Below are 12,112 nucleotides of genomic sequence, written 5' to 3'. Positions count from 1 at the left end.
TCACCTGGCAAAGATACGTGGATATAGGGAGAGATGCAAAATTGAGAAAAATAATACAGTCAAGCACATTAGGGAAAGATAAATTCACAACTGCCTAATAACAAAGGATGGGGATTTCAACAGGGAAGTGATTGATTATATCTCAAAGACAAGAAAATGTTCTTAGAGGAGGTGGCATTTGCACTTAGTGTTTGTATTTTCAAGAGCAGACAAGGTGGGGGTGGGAAACAGGTGAGGGGGGCAAAACTGTAATTCAAAGATGATCCATGAGCAAAGTCACAGACATGTGTAGGACATTTTCGGTGTTAGGTTATAAAGAAGTAAATTGAAAGAAAACATTGTAACAGTAGAACAAGTATACCAGTAGGAAAACTACAAATAGACACTCAGTGGAGACCCCAGTGTCAGAAGTTCTTGTGTTGTATGTTTTTACTGGAAGTTTTTTGGAAAAAAAAAAAAAAAAATGAGTGTTTGAAAATTCCCAAAGTATGAAATGTGGAAAAGCACACAAGGATAGAATTTTTGTTTAAGTCTTTAGAGCTGTAATTAAAGCTGGAAATGACTTAGAAATCATCTAGTCCAGCTCACTTACTTCTTTTTTCACAGATAAAGAAACTTGTGTTTTGGAGATAAATTCTCTCTCTCCCTCTCTCTCTCTTTCTCTATGTGTGTGTGTGAAAAATATAAACATATTTAGAGAGAGAGAATAAATGTCATCTTAAATAAGTCTATCCATCTGTGTATGTAAAGTACACAATAAATATCTTTATATAGAAAGTAAATTATTTCATATAGATATCAAGGGGGGGTATGAAATGAGCAGACTTCTTAAAGTGGCATCCTAGAGAATTCTTAATCCCTCATAAATTTAAAAACCACTTGTATCCTCATTAAGTGGTCTTTCTGGTTTCAAGGAATAGATGGGAGTCACGTCACTGAAATGCAAAGGGCAGACTTGTTAAGAAAGAGGAAAAATACATATTGCCACAGATATTCAAGGCCTGGAAACACCACCTGAAGTGCCCAGTCTAATGGCCGAAGTGGGGTGGCTCCCCAGACCCCAGACTGCAGTCGGAGTTTGGGGTACAGTTATCACAAGATGGGGGACTGGACACTAGGGGGCAGGCCAGGGCAAAGACTGCAAACACTATGTCCATCTGCCAGTCTTCCTCTCTTCCAAAACTCATTCCTTCGTTGGTAAGTGGAAGGTCATTACCTGCCTACCCAAAATGTAATTAGAAAAGAAAAAGAGTTTGTGTTCACAATATGTGAGATTTTCTCCAGAACAGAGATAATGAAACTTTGAAGTTGTGCCCTTTAGATGATCACCATTAATGGAGATCAGAAGTCAGCCAGCTGTGGCCTGCAGGTCAAATCCAGCTGGTCTGTTTTTATAGAAAGAGTTTTATGGAAACAGCCACCCCTGTTCGTTTACCTATTGTTTAGGGCAGCTATTGCACTACAATGCCAGGGTGGATTAATGGCAGCGGAGACAGGGCCCATGTGGCCTGCAGTGCCTCAAACATTCCCCATCAGGCCCTTCACAGAGAGGGTTGCCCACCCCTCCTGCAGATAGAGGACTATTCCTGGAATGGGCGAAATTTGCATGTGCATCTGCTTCCCGTGATGGATTCAGCGGGGGGTCTGCCCAGGAGGCATATCGGTGGACTGAGTGTCACCGGTTTGCCTCCTTCCCAGGGCTCCGCTATGGGCCATCCTTTTAACCCTTTGCTCTCTGTCCTTTGCCAGACTCCGACCTGAGCATGCGCACACTGAGCACGCCCAGCCCAGCCCTGATATGTCCCCCGAACCTGCCCGGATTTCAGAATGGAAGGGGCTCGTCCACCTCCTCGTCGTCCATCACCGGGGAGACGGTGGCCATGGTCCACTCGCCGCCCCCGACCCGCCTCACCCACCCGCTCATCCGGCTGGCCTCCAGACCGCAGAAGGAGCAGGCCAGCATCGAGCGCCTCCCGGACCAGTCCATGGTGCAGATCTTCTCCTTCCTGCCCACCAACCAGCTGTGCCGCTGCGCCCGCGTGTGCCGCCGCTGGTACAACCTGGCCTGGGACCCGCGGCTCTGGAGGACTATCCGCCTGACGGGCGAGACCATCAACGTGGACCGCGCCCTCAAGGTGCTGACCCGCAGACTCTGTCAGGACACGCCCAACGTCTGTCTCATGCTGGAAACCGTAACTGTCAGTGGCTGCAGGCGGCTCACGGACCGAGGGCTTTACACCATTGCCCAGTGCTGCCCCGAACTGAGGCGACTGGAGGTCTCGGGCTGTTACAATATCTCCAACGAGGCGGTCTTCGACGTGGTGTCCCTCTGCCCCAACCTGGAGCACCTGGACGTGTCAGGTAAATGGCGGCTGACCCCCCCCCCTCAGCCCCCCATCCACGGGGCCTTCTGGTGCACCCTCCCAAAGCAGTAGAGGACATTGCCCCCCACCCCAAAAAGGTCCCCTCCCTGATAGCCATTAGAGATGGAGGGTGGGTGGTAAGGACGCTGACTCTTCCAGAGAGACTGTCTCTATGTAATCACGACCCCAGAGGCCAGACGTATCCCTTTCATCACACAAGGCCCACTCCTTAAAAGGCACTCGAGTCCCCTTTTTGTCTGGCTGTTAAGGTAATGTGACTTTTAAACCCGTCCTCCCTCCCCACAGCTGTCACTGAATTTCAGAGCAACCATAGAGAATGGGAACCAAATATCTAACCCAAGGACAAGTAGTTTAGACGCCGCCCTTTATGTCCATTCGCTATTATTTCATGGAGCCCAAAAGCTGTGTCTAAGCTGATTCTGTGCTTTGGGCCGTGCTCACGATTGCTTGCCATTTTGCAGACCCTGGGGAAAATCCATCATGGCCAAGTGTCTCCTTATATTTCACCCCCACTGTCCTTACCCTTGGGTTGATTTTGGATCTTTTCTTTCTTTTAAGCAAAATTCTCAATTACATAGTGCAAGGATAAGGCCCATCAAGTGGAGCCTTTAGATCTTTTTTGAATTGAGGGAAATCCCAGCATGGTTGCTTTGCTTGAAAACCTCTCTCAGGCAGGAAGAATTAAAACCCAGACTCACACTTCGGCGCCAGACGTGGATCCAGCCGGACTAACAGCCTTTCTTTATCTCATCCACTGCCCAGTCAAAGGACCAACATTGGAGAGGCTGAAATGTGTAAGATGCATCAGGGAGTTAAAGGAACAGCATGAGCCACAACCTCAGGGATGGTCAGGGAGGGGTCAAGAAGTAAAAACCACTATGACAGGCAAATAAACAGAATTTGGGATTTACAAGCATCTGAGGTAAATAATACCCTCCAACAAAATCTGAAGTCAAAGTCTGCTCTCTGAGCTTGCTCTCTCTTTCAAAAGCCGACATCTGAAAATATTTCAGATGACAGTCAATTATTTTTCACAGATTCTTTCCCTCGCTGGAAAGCAATTCGTTTCTCCACCCCCTTCCGCTGGCTTCGGGACAAAACCATAGTAACCGTAGTTTCAGTTAGTCATGAGCAGCTGCTGGCCTAAAGAGGCAGGAAACAAAGAGGTTTTCTTACATTTTTCCTCCAAGGAATTCTGGAAACAGAAAGCATTGTGATGTGGTAGAGACTGGTTTCAAAACTTTGTGATTTGGGACAGTTCACAGCTTTCTCTAGATGTGTTTCCTCTTCAGTTTAAAAAAAAAAAAGGCAAGGAATTGGCTTCTTTAACATTCTAAGACTCTGAGCATCGTGGGCCTATTTTTTAGACACCTCATTTCTTTGTCTTTTCAAAAATCAGATTAGAGAACGACTTGTTCTTGGAGTCCCTATCTTTGTTAAAGGAGCTCCCTGAGCACCCTCGGGACACGCTGCAAGTACTGTGACCTTTTCTGTTGGGGTCCTTTTGAAATTCAGAAATGTAGGAACTACTTTGGGAATGGAAATTCCTGGGCTTCTAGCCTGAGTGAGTGGATGGGCCTAGGCCCCTTTGACTAACCATTCTGTAAGCCTGATGCCCTTCCTCTATATCCCCCTAATCTGCAGAGCCTAATATATTTGTGGTTTTCTCACACGCCTCTCAGTGACCCGCTGTGACCTATGTAGACACTATGTACACAAGGGAATCTCTAACTCACCCAGTTAAGAGCACAGGATTCCAGCTATGGGGGGGAAGGGGGCGGGGTTTTCCAAATGGTGCACTCCAGTCCTGAGAGAATCTGGAAACCTTAGGCTGACACTGGGAGAAGCCAGAGGGCTGCCAGAGGTGATTTCACCGCTGCCTTATTCCCCTTGGTTTTCGAGCTGGCCTTCTCACTGGCAGGAACCTCGACTTTGGAGGATTCATCGCTGTTCTAGAGCTTAATTACCCCAGAGGATGTGAGACTCTCTAGTCCCTGGTACACTCACCTTGAAAGCTGTCTTTTCAAGTCATTGAAACTTACTATAACTAGCTGTAGGCTTTTGTCATTGTCACGTATTACCTTTTATTAATATTTAGTCCAGGTTCTTCAAAGAAACAGAACAGTGTGTGTGTGTGTGTGTGTGTGTGTGTGTGTGTGTGTGTTTACCTGTAAAGAGACTGATCTGCCATCTGCAAGCTGGAAACCCAGGGAAACCTGGCAGTACAGTTCAGTCCAAGTCCAAAGGCCTGAGAACCAAAGGTGCTGATGGTGTAAGTCTCATTCGAAGGCAGGAGAAGACCAATGCATCAGTTCAAACAGTCAAACAGAGAACAAATTCTCCATTCCTCCATCTTTTGGTCTAGTCAGGCCCTCATCTGATTGAACGATGCCCATCCACATTGGGGAGGGCAGTCTGCTTTACTGGATCCACTGATTCAGATGTTAATCTGGCCCAGAAACAGGCTCGCAGGTACCCCCAGAAATGTTAGCCATATGTCTTGGCACCTCGTCATCGACTCAAGTTGACATATAAAATTAACTATCAAATTAATAATGTCTTGAAACATCGATGAAACACGGTAAAGCCGGCCAGTTTTCAAAGTATAATATATTGTAATTATCGCAAATGAAATTGCCTCAAAGGGTCCTCTTACAACGAGACACCTGGAGTTCAATAATGAGAGGAGGTGGTAAGGAAGAACATTTTTGTGAAAGCAGAACCAAATCTGGAATTAAGTGGAAGACACCCCACAGATATGTTCAACCTAGATTGTTCATTTCCTATTGAGGAGTATCCGTACTCCTTACCCTGAGTATTAGGGCAGGCCCCATAATCTGATCCTAATGGACCATTCCTATCTCAGTTCCCATTAAATGCTTTCAGATACTTTGCATTCTACCCTGTGGCCACTCCTCACAACCCCTCTGCCACCATGCTTTCTTGGGTCTCATATTTGCTCATGCTATCACCTTACTGCCTAATCTCCACATTAGGTAACCAAAATGCTTCTCTCAAGAATCCTCTTATAGATACTCACCACTTCCAAGACTCCTGATTCCTCAGTATCTAAGTGTTCACTTCATGCTGGCACATCTACAGTAAATCCCTCATGCAGTTCATCAATTGCATGCTATAGCCTGGTCATTTCTTACCTCCTCTCCTGTAATTGAAGGCTTGCATCAGAAAACCTTCCCTAGTCTGGCTGTATGAGTCTCATAATCTCACTGAGTCTGAGATGCCTCATCTTTAAAAAATGAAGGTTTAATGGGATGATTTCTAAGGTGCTCTGCGTCTCTGTAATGTATGAATGCATGAACTAACCACAGATACTACCTACTGGGCCATGGACCAATTTATTTTCTTTTCAGTCCAAACTTAACAAATCTGTAAGAATTAAGGCTGAGGCTCAAATTAAAATTACTGATCTAAAATAATACAAGCAGATCAAAAGAGCATCTTTACCAAAACAGAGCTTAACCAATACTGCATTAAACTGGGGACTCGGTTTCAAAAACAAGGCACATGTTTCCCTGAATCAAATATAATATCCTTCCTGGAGTGCATCAGATTTTAGTAGATATTAAAAAAAAAAATAAGAAACTGAAACTAAGCATTTAGGGACAAAGGTTGTCATCTGATCTTGAAAAACAAAGTGCCTTCACAGGCATCCCAGATAGGCTGCCACTACTGTGGACATATAAATTCGGTATAAGCAGGACTATAGTCACTCTAAAAAAAAAAAGAAATTCAAAACAAAGGAATATTTCAAAGCTGAAGGTGAGGGTTACCAACCACCTTCTGCAAAAGCATGAAGGCTACTGGATAGAACAGAGTGGACAGCCTCTGATGAGTCACATCTTTGTTCTCCAGCATTGGATTGTATGCTTTACTCTTTCCTGAAATTCTTTGACCTGGTAGCACTTGGCTTTTGAACCTCATTATTCCCAGGACCTGAATTTTATAAGACTTTCCTGGGCAGCCTGCCAGGAGGTGGGAGGACCATCCCCATTAGCACGATTCTGTCGCCACTTGGGAGCCTTGGATATTGCTTGAGCAGCCAGGGCACAGAGGTGCCTGAGGTGAAGCACCTGGCTTTGGAACTGCAAGAAGGATTCGGGAAAAGCACAGAGAAAATGAGAAAATGAAAAATACAGATACAGTTTATGTAGTGGGATGATATATATATGTATGTATATATATAAAAAATATATTGACATATTATTTATATTTATATACTAAAAATATGCTGTACATATATTATGTAATATCAGATGAACTGAAATATACACTGAATGAGTGTTTCATATATAATTATATGTAATATGTAATGTATATAATGTATCATGTATACACACATTCATAGGGGAAGAGTGGCTAGAAACAGTGTTTAGAGAGATAGCTAAAGATATCTTCCAATCATCTGAAAAAGGATAGAGTATTAAAGGGGTTCTAGATCTCAACAAACACAAAATCTTCCTAAGCATTCATTTCCTTATCAGTAAAATGGATTAAAAATCAAGTGAGGAAATGTTTATAAAAGCATTCTGTAAACTTCATAATTCAATACAAATAAAAGGCATTATAATTAAGTATAAAACAGACAATTGTTTTATAGTATAAATGTATATCAGCCATGGCCAAAGTCCTGAGGACATTTAAATGTTGGAATTTACATTATCCGGAGTGGGGCAAAATTAGCCCTAGATCAAGGTCCACAAATAGTTCCTAGAGGCTTATATAGGCTTTATGGGCCAGAAGGTGAAATCATATATATTTTGCAGGTACTTACATAAAGAGAGAAAACTTCTCCCTCCACCCTGCCACTGTGTGACTGGGGTGGGCCTCCCGTGTGCTGGGCATGGTTTCTGCCTAATTGCCATCTGCTGGAGACATTTTTGGTATGAGAGCACTGGCCTGAGTGGAAAAGGTCTGGTTAATGTGTGGGAAGAGGAGGATGGTGTTACGGACTGAATGTCTGTGTCTCCCCCAAATCCCTATGTTGGAACCCTAGCCATCAGTGTGATGCTATTAGGAGGTGCGGCCTTTGGGAAGTCAGTAGGTTTAGGTGAGGTCATGAAAGGGTGGAGCCCCTATGATGGTATTAGTGCCTTTATAAGAGAAACCAGAGAATTTGCTCTCCTTCTCTCCACCATGTGGGAATACAGTAAGGAGGCAGCTGTCTGCAAGAGGGGTTCTCACCAGAAACCAGGTGATGAATTGGCTGGCAGCCTTGATCTTGAACTTCTCAGCCTCTAAGCTGTGAGAAATAAATGTGTGTTGTTTAAAAATAAATGAAATGAATTATCCTATCTGATCTTACAGAAGACTATTCACTATAATTCACTAGTTTGTTCATTCAGCAGATGTTTAGTGAGCACCAGCTATGAACCAAGGATGAGGGATACAGCAGTGAACAGCCCAGAATCCCTTTCCTCAGGACCTTACCTTCCAGAGTGAGGACAGCAAATACTTGTGAACAAATAAATGTATCATGCCACAAAGTGGTAAAGAGTGCTGAGAAGAAATGGGAGTCAAGCAGGGGACACTGGCTCATACAGGGTGATTGGGAAGAATTGTCCAATAAGCTGACATGTGCTCAGAGACCTCAAAAAGTAGGGATGGCCCACGGGGCTGCCCGGGGAATCCCTGTCCCATGCACAGACATTGAGGCAGGAGGGCAGCTCAGCTGTCTGGGAACCAGCCAGGAGGCCAGTGGGGTCAGAGGAGTGGGGTAAGAGATGAAGTCAAAGAGAGCAGGGATACAGGCCCTCGGGGGACCCTTAGACTTTAGGGGGTGGCATCCAAAGACTTTGAGCAAAGTGACATGATTGGAGTTCTGTTTTCCAGAATCTCTCCGGCAGCTCTGAGAACAGACAGTTGGGAGTAAGGGCAGGACAGGGAAACTGGTTGAGGGGCTGGAGCAGTCATCCATATGACACAGTTATTCTTCCCTGACCAAAAAGGATTGAAGTGAGTCTCCAGGTGGCCAGTGGTTAGATTAATAATTACGTATCTTTCCCCTGGAGTTTTCCAAGTACCTCTGTACCCATTATTTCATTGCATCCTCATGATACCCCAACAGTACAGGCACCCCAGCTACTCATGCTCATTGCATAGACGAGAGCCTTGAGACGGAAGAGGTAAGCCTCCTGCCTGAGGCCCTAAAAAGTAGACCTGAACCAGGTGTGACTCCCAAATGCTCTTTCTGCCAAACCAAGGTCATGGCCAAGCCTTCTCCAGCATGATCTTACCTCTTTGACCACAGAGCTACAGGACCGTTGCAGGGAGAGAATCAGCCCTTACCAAGCTTCCAGAACTATCTGGGCCAGGGCAAGATATTTACAACCATTGTCTCCTTTATTCTTCACAGCGACCTGTGGGGAACATGATCATCCCCGTTTTAAGACAAATGAAGAACTCAGAAGGATTGATTTGCCCCATGTCAGGCAACTAGTGATGGATGTGGAATTGGAGCTGTGGTGTTTCTGATTCAAAAGCCCAGATGAGCAGGGACAACCCATTCTTTCTCTCGTTCTCCGTAGGGGTCAAAGAGGGCAGGGGTAACATCGGGGGCCACGCTCGGGGGGGAGGGAGTTGTTCGAGAAGGAATCCTCAACGGCATCCCCCGGGCGAGGCACACACCATGCCCCACCCTACCCCCGGTTCTCGAAGGTCCTCTGAGCGTGTGTTCTGTCTCTCTGTGTAGGGTGCTCCAAAGTGACCTGCATCAGCTTGACCCGGGAGGCCTCCATTAAACTGTCCCCCTTGCATGGCAAACAGATTTCCATCCGATACCTGGACATGACGGACTGCTTCGTGCTGGAGGACGAAGGGCTGCACACGATCGCGGCGCACTGCACGCAGCTGACCCACCTGTACCTGCGCCGCTGCGTGCGCCTCACCGACGAGGGCCTGCGCTATCTGATGATCTACTGCACCTCCATCAAGGAGCTGAGCGTCAGCGACTGCCGCTTTGTCAGCGACTTCGGCCTGCGGGAGATCGCCAAGCTGGAGGCGCGCCTGCGGTACCTCAGCATCGCCCACTGCGGCCGGGTCACCGACGTGGGCATCCGCTACGTGGCCAAGTACTGCAGCAAGCTGCGCTACCTCAACGCGAGGGGCTGCGAGGGCATCACGGACCACGGCGTGGAGTACCTCGCCAAGAACTGCACCAAACTCAAGTCCCTGGACATCGGCAAGTGCCCGCTGGTCTCCGACACGGGCCTCGAGTGCCTGGCCCTGAACTGCTTCAACCTCAAGCGGCTCAGCCTCAAGTCCTGCGAGAGCATCACGGGCCAGGGCCTGCAGATCGTGGCAGCCAACTGCTTCGACCTCCAGATGCTCAACGTGCAGGACTGCGAGGTGTCCGTGGAGGCCCTGCGGTTCGTGAAGCGCCACTGCAAGCGCTGCGTCATCGAGCACACCAACCCCGCCTTCTTCTGAAGGGGCCGCTCGGGCCGCCGCGCTGCACAGCCGCACGCGGACACGGCGGCGCGATTCCTAAAAGCAGCATCTGTAAGCGCCGACGCCCGCTCACCCGTAGCAGCCCTTGCTTCCTGGGAGGTTCTTAGGGATCTGGCTTTTCTTTTTCCTTAGTGCTCGTGGGCAACAGGGGTCAAGGAAAGGAAGGGAGAGCGGGGGGAGGGCGGGGAGGTGGTGCAAGTTGCTGTGCCGGTAAACTGGTTTTTTGGGTCAGGTCATCTGTAGGCAGTTTCTCTTTTCCCCAAAGAGGTACCTCAGAAAGCCGATGGCAGTGTGTTTAAGAACGCCTCTTTCTCTGTCTCTGTGCTCCTGGCGGCATCCCAGGCTTGTGCGCGCGCACACACCCTGTCCCAACCGCTCCCCCGTAGCCCCTCCCTGGCCACCAGCAACCACACATCCAGGATAATGATGCTCCCCAGACCTCCTCCTTTTTAAACCGCTTGAGTGGCCTAAGCCGCACTCGGCAATCCCGCGCCCAAACAAATTCTTATTAAATAAATGTCCTAGCACGTGGTATATACAAAGCACTTCCAACCCTTTTCTAAAGATTCACTTCGGGCAAGCAGCACTGTGCAGGAGGAGACCTGCATTCTCCCCTCCCCGCCCCCAGCTCTGCCACAGACATAGCTGTGTGACCTTGGGCAAGTCACTTGACATCTCTGGGCTTCGGCTTCCCGCACTGAATCAGAGGCCATTCAGCTCGATGATCCGCTTCATACCCATTTTAGAATTGAGAGGACAGAGATTGTCCGTAAGGAGCAGCACCTTGGCCTACAGCATATGAGGCATCTATCTCTCCCAAGAGTATTGGTTTTGTGGGTGCTTTCAGGAGATTGGGAAGTGCCAGCATGAATGTCCCACATGTCCTTCAACTCTGATCTGAATGTCACCCCAACCCTGTTTCTTTTTGGTGCGTGAGTCCCTCGGGCACCTACTCCTGCCCCACTAGGTGGATGATTCCTGTGACAGGCGCTTCCTGCACCACCCAACCCCACACCATCTTACAGAGGCAGTGGATTTCCCACTCAGAGCACAGCCCACCGCCCCAGTCAAGTGGATCTTGCTGAGTGTTTTCAGATAGGAAGAAAGGCCCTCAAAAGTTTTCATTAACCGGGGAGGCCCAAGATAGCACATGTCTTCGAAGGGTGTGCTGTCCTTTCTTAGTGCACATGTGGTATGTAGCAGACACATCTACATCTGCCCTGCAGCTGGCAGGGGCAGACGTGTTGGTTCTTCTTCATTCGGATCACATTTCCACTTTTCTCATCTATTTATTTCTCTGTGCAGCCAGACTCCATCGCGTGAAGCCTGTTGGGCTTAAGTCCTAAGTGATTAGCGGCACAGATTGCCACCTCGTGTGCCTTCTCCCATGGCTATCTGCATGTTCTCTGTCAGAGAGCACACAGCAGACTTTCAGGTGTTTAAAGACCGTTCACTCAAAAATGTCAGGCAAATGGAAGAAGGAGCACATTGATCACACTGAAGCGCTGGCCCGCTAACCAGGCCCTTGGAATAGAACATTAAAATCCTTGCCAAGTATGCATTTTAAATGGCCCTGTTTGGATGGGAATCCATTTGCTAGCCTCACTTGCATGAAATCGGGATGCCAGAAGAAAGTCCACTGCTCATTTTCATGAAATTGATTTGCCTTTTATTAATAAACACATGACTTTTCCCACATTGTTCTCTGGCCACACCTCTCCTTCATCGCTCTTCAGTCATTCACTGCTTTCTCAAAGGGTCCACCCATCCAAACCCAGAACCTCTGTATCTCCAAGCCAAGTAGGTGGAATTGGTTGCAGATCAAGCTCACACACAACTCGACAACTGCACTCCCACTGTAGGCTCCCTGCATTTCTTTGTCTTATGTCGGGAAGGAGGAGATAGAGGGAGGTGGCCTTTGCCCAGGAGGTTTCTTTTCTTGCATCATATGACCTATGACCTCCTCCCCAGTCAACATCGTCAACAATTTAGTGCGCAATCATGACCTGTGTGCCACGGGGAAAATGAATTGCTTGGCTGGGGAGAGTGTCTAGTGATAGTCACAGTGTTTAGAGCCATGAAAGAGGCTGAAGGTAGCATTCCCATGCTCTGTGCCTTGTGACCATGTCTAACATTTCAGGAGTTGAGAGTCACAAGGATTGTCCCTAACCCTTGGCACCGGGGTCTTCCAAGTGTTTAATTTTCATACTTCCGGAATGAGAAGAGAGATCCAAAATGGCGCCCTGAACCAGAGAAGGGGT

The 12,112-nt window shown here is 47.5% G+C and overlaps 1 protein-coding gene across 1 annotated transcript in view; it reads left to right on the top strand.

The window, feature by feature from the left end:
- The window catches only part of FBXL7 (F-box and leucine rich repeat protein 7), a 275,070-nt gene extending 265,089 nt beyond the window's left edge, over positions 1-9,981 (top strand). Inside the window, exons 2-3 of the mRNA XM_028098093.2 lie at positions 1,750-2,361; positions 9,094-9,981. Coding sequence (XP_027953894.2) covers positions 1,764-2,361; positions 9,094-9,830 — 1,335 coding nt within the window. The 5' untranslated portion in view covers positions 1,750-1,763 and the 3' untranslated portion in view covers positions 9,831-9,981. The remainder of the gene's footprint in view (positions 1-1,749; positions 2,362-9,093) is intronic.
- The last annotated feature ends 2,131 nt before the right edge of the window (positions 9,982-12,112 follow it).

This window comes from Eumetopias jubatus, unplaced genomic scaffold, assembly GCF_037043125.1.
Source record: "Eumetopias jubatus isolate StellerSeaLion01/CBP00866 unplaced genomic scaffold, mEumJub1_p1.0 scaffold_5, whole genome shotgun sequence".
Lineage (NCBI taxonomy): Eukaryota > Metazoa > Chordata > Mammalia > Carnivora > Otariidae > Eumetopias > Eumetopias jubatus.
Note: the sequence above shows the minus strand (reverse complement) of the source record. Positions and strands in the feature narration are given on the sequence as shown.